At 49.2% G+C, this 14,270-nt stretch overlaps 1 protein-coding gene across 7 annotated transcripts in view; it reads left to right on the forward strand.

Annotated features, from left to right (window-relative positions):
* GRB10 (growth factor receptor bound protein 10) overlaps positions 1–6,972 on the forward strand; it is a 216,560-nt gene extending 209,588 nt beyond the window's left edge. For all 7 annotated transcript variants that reach the window (XM_065939818.1, XM_065939823.1, XM_065939817.1 and 4 more), the window contains 2 exons: positions 3,286–3,379; positions 4,162–6,972. In XM_065939818.1, the coding sequence (XP_065795890.1) occupies positions 3,286–3,379; positions 4,162–4,308 (241 nt within the window). In that variant the 3' untranslated portion in view covers positions 4,309–6,972. The remainder of the gene's footprint in view (positions 1–3,285; positions 3,380–4,161) is intronic.
* The last annotated feature ends 7,298 nt before the right edge of the window (positions 6,973–14,270 follow it).

The following is a 14,270-nucleotide window of genomic DNA, read 5'->3' on the forward strand; positions in this document are numbered from 1 at the left end:
TCTCTGGGCCCCCTCACCTCGCTGTAAAATGAGGACAGTGACAGGGTCGCCCTGAGTCCTGAGCAAGGCGGTGTGCACGTGCCTGGGCCGCGTGCCTGAGTTGTGCTGTCCCTCTGATCTGCGTCAGCCCCGGACATGAGCAGCCCTTTGCTCGGCCCTGAATAGATGCGCGAGCCCCCTGATTTGAGTCCTGACGGCAGCTAGGACGCCCTGGGCACCAGCACCTTCGCTCCGTGTTCCATCCTGAGTCCCAAGCAGAGATGTCTCTGGGCGCGGCGGCCCCCAGCCCGTCTCAGCAATGCTCCAGCCCCAGCAGAAATCCCCGCGCCTGCAGTTTGCTGATGGCAGTCAGCACTGCCTCCCGTGCGTACAGCGTCTACACCACAGCTCCCAGCACGTGCACGGTCCTGCAGGAGAGGCCGGGGAAGGTGGCAGATCACGGTCTGATGCTCCCAAGTGTGAGATCCAGGAATCTCGCTGACTCCTGGGCCCTACCCCCATGCCTCCCTGTCAGAGGTCATTTCAGGTAGACCACCATTAGGCACAGGCTGCTGGGGCAGCCTCAGCATCTCCCGGTCACACCCCAAACTGGGCCGCAGACGGACAGCATCCGTACCTGCCTTGTTCCTTGGTGCTCGGAAGGAAACAGCTGAGGGCTCATTGAGAGCTCAGCTGAGACTGCCCAGCCCCAGCTTCTCCTCCAGGAAGATCGAGTCCCTGGGCTGCTTCTAGGGAAGCACGTGGAGAAGAGAGCACAGCCCGGGAAGGACAGGCACACAGCCCTGCCCAGGAGAGGAGCTGGCCTTCCCGTCCCCCCGGCTCCGGCAGCACCGAACACGTCACACACACATCTGCTTCACAGCCACTCCCCTCCTGCCCTCCCAGCCCCACGCTGCAGTCCCATCCTGCTTGGCATCTCCAAAATGTATCCTGCAGAGCATGCATCCCACAGAATGCCGTCAGAGGGGCTGGTTTATAACAAAAGATGCTGTGAAGAGTCAGGTGAGATAGGAAACCTGCGGGGGCCCTAAGGGAGTCACGCTGCATATCTACATTCTAAAGGCTCTGAGATGTCTTGTGGGGAAATAAAGCGTTTTCACCTTTATAACAGAATTTCCCAGGCTTATTGACTTGCCTTCCATCTGAATTTACAATCTAGACACTGATGGTTTATCTGATTGTCACAGTTTGGTGTCTAATGCCTTTAAAACGTGTCTCCTCTGAGGCCAATTTCTTCTTTGTCCCTGGAATTAGGGCCTTTTCCTTTCTAAAGAACTCTGTCTTAACATCTGATTCCAGATTTGTTCACGTAAAAGTGATGATTTACACTTCTTCCTGCTATTCTAATTTTTAGTTGAAGTATCACTGATTTACAGTACTGTGTTAGTTTCCAGTGTATAGCGTCGTGATTCAGCATTTTTGCAGATTTTTCTCCATTACAAGATGGTGGGTATCATCTTTATGCCGCACTGTAAATGCTTCTCGCTTGTCTATTTTATACACAGTGGTTTGGATCTGTTAATCCTATGCCCCTGACTTCTCCCTCCCCGCTTCCCTCTCCCCTTTGGTAACCACAGGTTGTTCTCTGCACCTGCGAGTCCGTTTCTGATTTGCTTATATATCCATTTGTATTATTTTTTAGGTCCCACATATAAGTGGTATCATCCAGGGCTTGTCTGGTTTATTTCACTGAGCATAATGTTCCCTAGGTCCACCCATGTTGCTGCAGGTGGCAGGACTTCACTCTTTATCATGGCTGAGTAGCATTCCATCGTGTGTATGTACCACAGCTGCTTAATCCAGTCATCTGTTGACGGGCATCTGCGCTGCTTCCGTGTCTTGGCTCTTATAATTAGTGCTGCTGTGAACACTGAGGTTCATGTATCTTTTCACATTAGTGTTTTCATTTTTTTCCACTTATGTATATTCAGTAGTAGAATTACAGGTTCATGTGGGAGTTTTAATTTTTAAGGAAACTCCATACTCTTCTCTGTAGTGGCTGCACCAATTTACATTCCCACCAACAGTGCTCCCTTCTCTGCACATCCTGGCCATCACTGGTTGTTTGTAGACTTTCTGATGTGATTTCAAACTGTAGAAGAGTCGCGTGAATCATGTAACAGACTCCGGGACACATGTTACCCAGGTGCCCTGAGTCATGAGTGTTGCAGCACCTTTTGTCATGTTCTCTCTTGCATTTTTTTATCAGAACCGTTTAGGAGTGAGTTGTAATTATTTCAATATAAAATTTCTGAAAACATGGACTTCTTTTAGGCAACCACAGGCTCGTTATAAAAATTAGGAAATTAACACAAATTCGATTCTGTCCCCAGCCATGCCACTTTCCCACATTTTACCAGGGGTCTGACTTGTATCCTTTGTTGCCAAGGAAAGGAACTCCAGGCCGCAGCACCACCCTGGGCGGCACAGGCCTTGTCTTCCTTTGTGTCTCGGCACCTGCAGGAGCCGTAAGGGCAGTAGTGCCAGGTGCGGGCTCATCTGCTCGCTCCCAGGAGGCGATGCCGAGTCTTCAGCGCACACTGTTGGGAGGTGCTGGGGCGGTTGTCTCATTCCTGTTGGTGGTCACTCGAATACCTGAAGGTGATGTCCACTGGTTTCTCTGTTGGAAGGTTACTGTTGGTTCCTTTGTCGTAAACATTAGTGGGTAGATCTTTGAGACTATGGAGATACTGTTATTCTCATCAAACTTTGATGCTGGTTTCAGCATCCCGTGAATATCTGCTTAATCAATGGTGATATCTGGTGACTGCCAGATAGATGGTAGTTTTCTAATCCATCTTCTTTGCTTGTGTAGCTGGCCTTCTGCTCTTAGTAAGAGCTTTTTTTTCTCCTCTGGTATTTATTTGTTCATTTATTTATCACACCAGTGTGGACTCAGGATTCTTGTTGCATGCTATAGGTCATAATCAATCACCAGTGTTATTCACTTAGATGCCTGGGTGTGACCACACTGCCTCCTAAGTTAGCTTTCTTTGAGTACCTCCTTACTTTCTGACACAAAGTGTACCAGCTTCACCCTGTACCTCTCCTGCCTCAGCCCTAGAGGCAGCCGTGTCCCCAAGGAGCCGTGTCCCCTGGTTCCTTTTGATGGGGAGTGCCAGCCAGAGCACAGTCTAGGTGTGGAGGGTGATCTCGCCCGACAGCTCACTCAGCTCCCAAAGCTTCCTGAAACTTCACCTCCTGAAGCCTGTCTATGTTGACGTATGCAGAAGACATGCATATTCAGTCTGGAATTAACAGTCAATTAATTCTTTCCCTTCCCAGGCTTTTTCTCCTCCGTGACAGCCAGAGTAATCCAAAGGCATTTGTCCTCACACTGTGTCATCATCAGAAAATTAAAAATTTCCAGATCTTACCTGTAAGTGTTGACATTTTCACACTCATTCTTACTCTTTTGTGTTCTGGTTTTGTCCCTCATGCAATTTTTGAACTAACCACACTAGAGAACAGTAAATGTCGGACAGTTTCAAGCCTACTAGTGAGATCTTTATAGGAGCTTCCTCTATGCATAGGGCGTGCCATTTGCATGGATACTCAGGTCAGCTGGTCAACCTCACCCTCCTCCGTGGGGTGTGCTGAATACTCACATGGTCACTCAAAGGATGACTGGTCAACCTCACCCTCCTCCATGGGGTGTGCTGAATACTCACATGGACACTCACAGGATGACTGGTCAACCTCACCCTCCTCCATGGGGTGTGCTGAGTGCTCACATGGACACTCAGGATAACTGATCAGCCTCCTCCATGGTGAATGCTGTATGCATGGATACTCAGGTTAACTGGTCAACCTCCCCCTCCTCCATGGGGTGTGCTGAGTGCATGGACACTCACAGGTTGACTAACCAACTTTGCCCTTATGAGCAAGGCGAACTGGGAGGAGCTTGGGACCCTCCTCAGACGTAGGGGAGCAGTTGTGCCCTGAAGCCTTAGGTACTCGGCAGTACCTCTCCCAACCTGCCTCCACACAAAAAACTCGCTCTGCGACCTCCTGCCCTGTTATTTTCGAGCGCACCTCACTGATTCCATGTGTCGCCCTAGAACCTCCGCAGGGGTGGAAAACACTAATCCTGACGGTGGGGTCTGTTTCGTCCCCCGAGCTGTGGCCTCTCACTTAGCCGGTCTTATTGTATCTCTCCAGTGCGAGGATGACGGGCAGACATTCTTCAGCCTTGACGATGGGAACACCAAATTCTCTGACCTGATCCAGCTTGTTGACTTTTACCAGCTGAACAAAGGGGTCCTGCCTTGCAGACTGAAGCACCACTGCATCCGAGTGGCCTTATGACCTCAGGTCTAGCCTGGCTGCAGGCCGCTGGGTGCTGACACTGGACTGAAGCGGCCTGTGCATCCTTCAGCACACGTCTGTCTGCACCCTAGGGCTCGGAGCAAGACGGTGCATTTGGCGCCGGCTGACCACAATCGACTCATCTGTTGGACTTGACGGTGGTTCGCTGCTGCAGATGCAGCAGGGCTGCCCCTCTCTCCCTGGCCTCGTTGGGGAGGGCAGGAGAGAGCAGATTATTCGAGAGTAAACTGGAATGATGGTCTTGGTTGGGCCATGGAGGAGCGCTAGCCAGAGAGAAGTGATTGGAAGTGAGCGCTTGCCCTGGAATAATCTTGACAATTAAAACCGATATGTTTACTTTTTGTATTGCTCCCTTTTTTGCACTCCTTGTTTTCAATGTTGTATTCAGCTTATGGCAGGAGGGGCCGTGGCTTTTCCGTGTGTACGAGATGTGGAGACACTTGAAAGGGGGCGGCCCCCAGAGGTTGACCGTGTTTGCAGAGGGTAGTGCGTACGCTCTGCACGTCACTCCCAGACAGCAGGCACCCAGCCCCCCAGTATACTTGAAAGCGTTTTGAGATAAAAGGTGTTCTTGAGGTAGGCCCATGGTGTGCTGCATGGCCAGAGGCGACCCAGGCTGCCACCCCCACTCTGGCCATCCCCCACTCGTGCTGCCCACCTTCCGTCCACGTGTCGTCTTATCTTCCCCACTGCTGGACACGTGTTTCTTTGGAAAACTCGCTGTCCCACAACACGGAGGGGCTGAGTGGTGGCCCCTCGTTGTCCACAGGCCAGCCTTCCTAATTACAGCGAGTGCCCGTCGCCCGCCTGCCCCACCTTCCAGCCTGCTCTAGAACCATCGCTGCCTTACCCCTCTGCAGTGGTGCCAGCCTTCCAGGGCTGCTCTTCCTGCCCTGGGGGCTCTGAGGATCTGAAAGGAGGTGGCACCTGCGTGGCCGGGTTTCCATGGTGACAGAGGGCAGCCCCACAGGGGACGGTCTCTCTTGGTGGCCTCCATCCTGCTGGCAGCCCAGGGGCCATCCCCTGCAAGGCCGCAGGTGGTTCCTCCACTGGCCCAGGTCCAGAGGCCCCCACGGCGGGGCTGGCCATGGACAGGTTAGCAGCGCAGCGCTGTGTGCTGCTCCAGGAGCTGAGTCAGACGGTGGCCTGAGATGTCCCCACCCTCCGTCCTGCTCAGTGGCCAAGTCTTCCGGCGTGCAGGCGGCCGTTCCTCTGCCTTTGATCCCTGCAGAGCAGAAAGGGCTCCCCTGACAGCATGCATGCCGCTTGCTGAAGATGACTTCCACCCCCAGGTCACAGCAGCCACGCCTCCCTGGCCCCTCTGGACCGGCTGGCTGCCAGATCCCTGGACTGCCCACTGCAGAACTTCCCAAGGGAGACGTGCGGCCTAGGACACAGTGACGCGTACCCGCTGTACCTCAGTTCGTGGTATAGACACTGTATTTTAGTTGACAAGACACACTCTACTTATTTTCCATGAAGTGTCTACTTAGACAAATGAAGAATTTTTAGTAAAATATGTTTTTAACCATGAACGTTCAATGGCTTTTTTTGTTTTGTTTTGTTTTGGGGGGATTTTTTGGTTGTTTTCTAGCCTGTTAATCTTTCCAACAGTTGACAATTAGGTAATTTTCAACTCATACCTGGCAGCCTGCTTCCCCTGGAGGGACTGATGCTTCAGTTACACTAGTAGACATTTTTCTCTTTACCAGTTGGAGGTAAAGCCTTTCAAAAACAAAAAATCCAGCAAAAAAAAAAAAGCCACCTCTCCAGTTTCTTTTTTCTGTTTACATAGACCAGTCTCCACCAGTGAGATGAGACTCACTCAGTAGACAGCTAGTATCTGCAGTATTGCGTATTTATAAATACACCTTGTATTTAAAAAGAGAACTAAAGCTTGACTCTGACGCACGGTTCTGTGTGTACCTCCTGGCCGCAGTGAACTGTCACAGAGTGTGACCCTCCCGGGGCCCCTTGTACCGGGCAACTGGGGATCCACCTGCCATTGGACAGCCGCTTGTAGGAGGTGGGCGTCCAGCAGGCAAGCCAGGGGCTGAAGGACATTCGACTTTTATTTTTGTATTTAAATGACATGAATGTAAACGGAACAGCTCAGGGTCATTTCGGAGCCTGTTGACTTTTTATCTCTTCCTGTGATTTTCTGTTGTGAACAGAAACTCCATGTAGCAACCTGGACTGAATTGAGAAAGAAAACGCCAAATGCTTTGGGGATAACGCTAAGTAGGAGAGCTTTGTGACCTTATGTGTTAGAGTTTCAGAATGTTTTTCTGTTTGCTAAACCTTGGAGAAATATGTGCCTCAGTCTAGATGTTTTGTCTTCTCTTTTCTGCACTGAATACCTGAGGGTTTGACCAATCGACGCACCTCTGCCGGGGTGGGGCTGGCTCGCAGGGGCTGTGATGCCAGCGTGGTGAGCATGGCATCGCCCGACGTGTAGACTTTTTCAGGGAAAGCAGAACGGATTAACCGAAGAGACAAAACCTTTGTCCCATGTGCTTTGCTCCTTTCTGTACATAGCTCCTCGGCTCACGAACCTAATTGTAAACATTCAGGTATTTTTGTACAATAAGGGACTGATGTTCTGTTTGTCATTAGAAATAAACATTAATACAGTGTTCTTCATTTTGCCTGTGGTGTGTGTTTATATTTTAAAAATGTCCGGCTGATCTGGCACTAAACACCTAGGGAGATGATGTGGGATATTTTAGTGATGTGCTTCTTACCTGGCTAAACGGTAGTTACAGACGAGCGGGTGTGACGTGCAGACAGATGACCCTGCTGGGTGGGCCCCGTGCTGGCCACAGAGCGGCTCCACCGGCCTCTCCTCCCCAGCTTCCTCTGCAAGAACAGACCGGCGGAGGCTCCAGGCCGGGCAGCGACTCCATGGCCGCATATCTCAGCCAGGCCTGCAGAGGGTGCTCCAGGGGGCACGGCCGCGGGCCGGGCACCGCAGACCCTTTTGAGGACAGGAGGCTTTGCCGTGGAGGCATGGGTGTCATTGCCCTCCCCCACCCCGGGGTTGCCATGTACTTTCAGCCTGTGAGTAGATCCAAGTCTGGTTTGATCTCTGAAAGTTTTCTTGAATCACGTCTAAATCTGGTTTTGTTCCATCACTGCAGGTCTTGTTTTTAATGACAGCAATAATGTGTGTGTTGGGTCTCTCTCACCTGCCTTTCCTCAGATTTACCTTTTCTCAAACTAGCTGACCCCGTTTGGCGTGCACATCCCGTCTGTGCCCCAGGTCACGCACAGTCTCTGGGCGGGCTGCTTACTCCCTGAGCCACCGCCAACCTGCACCTCTACAAGCATGTTTCCTTTTCCCTCCATTTCTCTTTGGAGTCATGCTGGCTTCTGTTGCATATGTTCCTGCATCACTGCTTTACACTTTGGTGAACTGATTGCTTTGATTTTTGTTTTGTTATTTTATTTTATTTCATGGTATTAGGCTTGGTTGCCAGTTTAATCTCCATGTCAATGTATTTCTACTGAATACTCCTTACTACCTTTTTTTCCTACTCTTTTCTCCTTTTCTCTTGGGCATCTTCATGGTTCCTTGAAGAATGTGGGTTCTTCTTGACTGAGTCATTCATAGGAAGTTTGTGTAGTAAAGAAAGCAGGGATTGTGCCTGATGCTAGCAGGACAAAGTAAATGAATGCTATCTCAGTTCAGTTCAGTTCAGTCGCTCAGTCGTGTCTGACTCTTTGCGACCCCATGAACTGCAGCACACCAGGCCTCCTTGTCCATCACCAACTCCCAGAGTTTACCTAAACTCATGTCCATTGAGTCGGTGACACCATCCAACCATCTTATCCTCTGTCGTCCCCTTCTCCTGCCCTCAATCCCTCCCAGCATCAGGGTCTTTTCAAATGAGTCGGCTCTTCACACCAGATGGCCAAAGTATTGGAGTTTCAGCTTCAGCATCTGTCCCTCCAATGAACACCCAGAACTGATCTCCTTTAGGATGGACTGGTTGGATGTCCTTGCAGTCCAAGTGACTCTCAAGAGCCTTCTTCAACACCACAGTTCAAAAGCATCAATTCTTCCGCACTCAGCTTTCTTATCAATAAACACAAAGTGTCATGGATGTGAATTCCAAGACCTTGACAACTTTAGTCATCAAGATTGATCTTCCAGCCAACTCCCCTCCCTCCCTGGGGTCACACCTGACTTTTCATTCAGCCTCACACACCTTCCAGACAAATGTCCCCATATGATTTCATATTATTTTGCAATGCAACAACTTTTCCCCCTTGATTGTTCTATGGAAAATTATGCAATGTCATTTTTGATAATTATGGAGTTTTGTCATTTGAAATAAAAATTATGAAAAAGTCTCTTAAAAATAAAAAAAAACCCTATTGTAATTCTACATTCTTAGACAAACTCGTGCACACACATGAGCATGGATGTCTACGAGGGCTATAGCACAGAATTCCTAGGGAAGACCTGGGCCCAGCTTGGGGATTCGTCTGGAAGGTGTGTGAAGAATGAAGACAACGGTGGGTCTGAGCACAAAAGGATGGAGAATGTGCCCTTATCCAGGTGTGTGTTGTCCAATTCGATAGCACTAGGCATGTGTGACTATTATTTAAACTGCAATAAAAAATAAAATGAAAACTTCAGTTCCTTGGTTGCACCAGCCTCATTTCAAGTCCTTGATAGCCACGTGTGGCAGCGGCCACCATACTGGACAGTTGAGAGGACGTTGTCATCACAGGAAGTCTTGTTGGACAGAGCTGGTCTTATGGGACTCATAATGAGAGGCTAAATTATAGACATGGGAATGGATGGTTGGAAGGAGGGGGCAGTGCCCTTGAGAATCATTCTCCCTGTGTCTGGGTGATGCTCTGAATTAACGAAGCCAGGTCCAAGGCTGAGGGCGCCTGCACTCATGGGCATCTCTGCCTCACCCCCATGGGTAAGACAATGCTAACTTCTCATTTGCCAGAACAGGGTGACACCATCCACTGTCTCCAGTTTATTTGGGTACACTTTGCTTTCCAATTATAGTTGAATGGTTTCACATCATAGGCATACACTGTATACAAAATTCAGTGATGTTCACTTAGCACCCCCACCAACAAGACTCCACTGAGAAAACTCATGCTTCCCAATTTGACATCAACCTATCCAGTGACCAGATCTCCTGGAGTGAGCCAGAGGTAGAAACTCTACCTTTTGTTTTTCCCAAAACAATCACCCCTACTGTGAGCGTCTCCCCAGACTGAGTGTAGCTTTAATGTCTAAATGTAAAGTGCTTGTGTTTATACATGACTCTCAATGTACCGGGACTGTGTTGCTGTGCGTCTGAAAGGACAGCCACGTCTCTGCAGGGGTAAGAAAGAGCCACGTGGGACCTCGCAGAGATGGCTTTGTCCACGGTGATTACACGGAACACAGGGATCATTCTTGACACTTTGACATTAATTCAAAACCAATCTGGATAAAGTGTTGGAGTTTCTGTGGATGAACTAAAGCATAGTGGAGGATTCATCCAGCCAACCAGATTCAAAAATATGCAATGCTTCGTGTATTTTTTATTGGAGGAAGGAAACTAACATTTTTAAATTTTGTACAAAAAGTGAAATTACATTAATATTTTGTCATTGCACTACTCCTATTGTACATAAAATATGACTTCATGGAATTTTCTGGGAGGACTGAAGTATATTCTAAGGTCGTTCATAACATCGGTGGTTTTCTGCTGCATTGCTGAACCATGCTTTAAGGGTGGGCTGCACAGATGTACCAAACCTGCGATTCTGACACTTCCTCTTCAGAATGGACACCTTCAAGATGATGCAAGGCAAGTATAATCCTGGTCTTACTCCCAGGGGTCCTGACTCAGAAGGCTGGGTAGGAGACAGACCCATGCCTCTGTACCAGCTCACCAAGATTCAGTGCAGCTCCCACGGGAAGGAGAATTCTAGAAGCTGCCCCAGGAGCCAGGCTTGTGTGTTCCACATCCTCAGGCCCCTCTCAAAGCTACAGAATTAAAATCTCTGACTTGGCGATAAAAGCATTCGGCCAGCACAGGGGGGTGAGACCATCCCCAACTTACGATGAGCTTCGGGATTTTAGGGTCCAGGTACCCACTGTGTTTTCATCCCTCCCAAGCCACCAGAGCTTTCAGCTCCTAAGATAGTGATCTTGGTAGAATGTGATGGGAAAGGCTTAGAATTAAACCCAAAAATGCCTGAAGCTGTCCTGGAGAACACCCAGTGAGCACACGGCCGGCATAACTGGAAGGCCACTGGGGACTCAGTCCCTGGCAAGACTCAGGCACCTCCAGACTCTCTCTGCCCGCTGACAGGCCCCATATGGTGGAGGCCGTACAACCCCCATGGTGCCCCCTCCCCACCCCCGCACTCCGGCCCGACCAGGGGTACACAGCCAGCTGCAGCACAATCGGGGCTGGCCCTTGGCCTCTGAACTCTCCGACCAGGGATCCTCTCGTGCCTCCTCGCCACTCTCATCACACTGGGTCACCCACAGAGGCTGGCAGCAACCTGCATGATATTGTACAGAATCCCCGGGGGTCTGTGGCCAGGTAGCTGGGCAAAATCAAGGCCTCCTGAAGGACGGAACCGTCCTCTCTCCCCCTGCCTGATCACCCAGCAGGAGCCTCTTCTGGCCTTTAACCCCGTCCTCCTTTGCAGTTGGGCCACTAGCACTACATCTGCACCCCCGCCCCCCCACCAAATGAGGTGAAAAAGCCAATGCGATAGGGAATTCTAGTGGTCCAGTGCTTAGAATGTGCTACTTTCCCTCCTGGGGCCCAGGGTTCGAGTTCTAGTCAGGGAACTCAGATCCTGTAAGATCTTGCAAGCCATGGCAGTGCAGCCAAAAGAAAAAGGAATGTGTGAAACCTAATGGAAAGTATTAGCCTAATTATGATTAGTTTGAGTAGCTGAGCAGCGTATAGCTCTGTCTGCACTCAGTCGAGCCAACTGGCCCCACCCGGGGCTCCCCCACTGTCCTCAGGTCCTGCTGAGGCCTGACCCCTCCCAGGCTGAGGCCTGCTCCCTTCTGAGCTTGAAATGATGGAGGAGATAGAAGCCCCAAATCCCCAGAAGAAAACTACAAATAGCTAAGGAACATATGAGCACCACTTTTTAAATGAAATGAACTGTAAGTACTGGAATAGCTGCTTGCCATTAAAGGCTGCCTCCTCCAGCTTTTGTGGTTACTCTTGAATCCTCACTTGCAGATTTTACAAACCCCAGCCTCCTTTATTTCTCTAGAGAGAGAATTACCCGCAGTGACATCTGTCGTCTTTGATCATAACCTGTGGTAAGAAACGCTGTCATCTAGTGGCCAATGTGCATACACACACACATACATAACTGAAACAGAAATTTCAGAAAGCACCCTTTCCCTTGTTAGGTGCAAAGCCCCCTCTTTCCTATTCTGTTCTGTTCTACTTGCTCTCCTTTTTTAAAATGCTGGTCATGAAATCTCCAAACTGGTTTCATGATCCAACGATAGGTCAATCCCAGTGAAATGAAAAACACTGAATTGGAGAAGAACCAGTTTGCAGGACTGACACACCCAACCTCAGACTCCCTCTGAAACTGCAGTCACCAAGGGCGTGTGGACTTGCTAGAAGCAGAGAGAAGTGGGTCAATGGAACAGAACAGAGAGCCTGGAAACAGACTCGCACGAAGAGCATCAACTCATCTCGGACACGAGACCAAAGGCAACACAGCAGAGCAGAGGCAGTCCTTCCAACAGACGGAGCTAAAACAACTGCCCCCGACGCGCAAAAGATAAACCCAGACACAGACATCGCACCTCCACAAAAACTAACTCCAAATGGGGCACAGACCTGGATGTAGGATGCAAAACTACAGAACTCCCAGAATATGACATGAGAGACAACCTAGATGAATAGAGGATTTGGGGGTGGCATTTTGGCTATAATACCAAAGGCACAATCCACAGAGGTAGAAAGCAAGCTGGACTTCATTAAATTTAAAACTTCCACCCAGCAGAAAATATGAAGCTGACATTGCCAAAAACTCCTAAGAAAAGTGGCTTTTCCAAGAAAATTTGTTTCCTTGGACATTTCTCCTCCGCAGATTCAGTCTCAGGGTTCGGGCTAGGATTAGGGCTAGGGCTTAGGGGTTAAGGGTTAGGGGTTAGGTTTGTTTGGGGTTGGGGTTAGAGTTAGGGTTTAGGTTGAAGTCTTTAGGGTGATAGGGTTGGGGTGGGGTCAGAGTTGGGGTCATAGTCATCATCAGTGTGACCCCTTGACCTTCCACCCCCCGCTTCACTGGAGGCTCCAGGGCCCGCTTGCTGGTCTCCACCAAGCAAGGATATTGAGGTTCCTACACATGTCTCCAGGGCTTCCCAGGTGATACTAGTGGTAAAGAACCCACCTGCCAACACAAGAGACATAAGAGACACCAGTTTGATCTCTGGGCCGGGAAATTCCCTGGTGGAGTGCATGGCAACCCACTCCAGTATTCTTTCCTGAAGAATCCACCCCATGGACAGAGGATCATGGTAGGCTATATTCCATAGGGTCACAAAGAGTTGGACATGACTGGAGCAGCTTAGCACTCATGCACAGGTGTCTTCAGACCAGATGGCATGGTTTTGACCCTGTAGAGAGTTGCTCAGTGTAACCAAGGCATGAATCTCACTGGGAGAGGAAAAGTCTTCTGAAGATCATGGATTGGGGGCCGCTTTACTGTGTCTACCTAGAAGATCTACCCAGAAACCCCTCCCCAGTGAGGTCTACACATAACAACACTGGAAGGGATTCTTTAACGCCAAGCTTTCCAGGTCACGTGGTACAATAACAGTACCTAGAATTTCCACTCCAGCATCAGTGAGCCTCCAGCATTGACCCGTGGACACAGGACTTAGTTAAGGAGCCTTGGCAGAGGCTGTCCATGACTCATCACTTTTGGGCACACAGCTGACGGGTCCGGTGACTCTGCCCGAGGCTGTCTCAGCACCAGAGCTTGCTGCGCCTGAGTGAGGGCTGAGCCGGGGGCTCACCAGCCTGGACAGGCGGGCGCTCTGTCCTCCCTCCCTGAGTCCTGCTGCGTGGGGCCTGCCCACCCGGCCACCACAGGGGTAAGTGGCTTGGAAATGTGGCCGGTACTGCTTAACAAAATAACAACTAACAGAATAAACAACCTGCACTCTAGTCTGTGTCTTAGGGCAGCTTTGGAGGAACCCAGACTAAGACAAGAACATCCCTGGAGTTGGATGACGGGGCTATAGAAGGGAAAACTCCCTGCCCAAAGGTCAGATCCTCACAATTTACCTCCACCAGTGTGCTTGCAACCCAGACCTCAGCAGGATATTTGAATATAGGAACAAACGATTTTAAAGTTCCTCTTGAAAGAAATATATATGAAAGCAGCAAGGATTCTTTTTTAAGAAAAATGATAAAGGATTTCTTGCCTTCCAAAACCCCAAATGCATTACAAAGTGATGCATTTGTATGTATGCCTGAAATTAACCCAACATGGTAAATCAGCTATACTTCAATTAAAAAAATTAAAAATAAAAAAAATATTTTTAAAAGGAAAGAGGCAAAGTTTACACACTGTAGCCCTGGCACAGAAATGAAAGAACAATTCCACGGGACCAAAACAACAAGCTCAAGAAACAGAAATATTTTTCAAAAATCATGTTAGAAGGATTAGCTTACTCTATGGAGGAAAAAAAAAATCAGAACTTTACCCTATGGCTTACCCTAAAATAAATGTCAGATGGAGGAAAGTTCTAAAGGCAAATATCTAAAAGTATAAAGTACTAAAAGGAAACAGAAATAAATGTGTGCACATTCTGAGTGAAGAATCGTTTCCCTGTTTCCCCAGAGATTTCTCAAGATTTCCTTGACCTTTATCACCATTAGAAATTAATGTTTAACCAGCATATGACGCTGAAAAGGCAAGGA

This window comes from Muntiacus reevesi, chromosome 6 (genome assembly GCF_963930625.1).
Source record: "Muntiacus reevesi chromosome 6, mMunRee1.1, whole genome shotgun sequence".
In the NCBI taxonomy this organism is placed as follows: domain Eukaryota; kingdom Metazoa; phylum Chordata; class Mammalia; order Artiodactyla; family Cervidae; genus Muntiacus; species Muntiacus reevesi.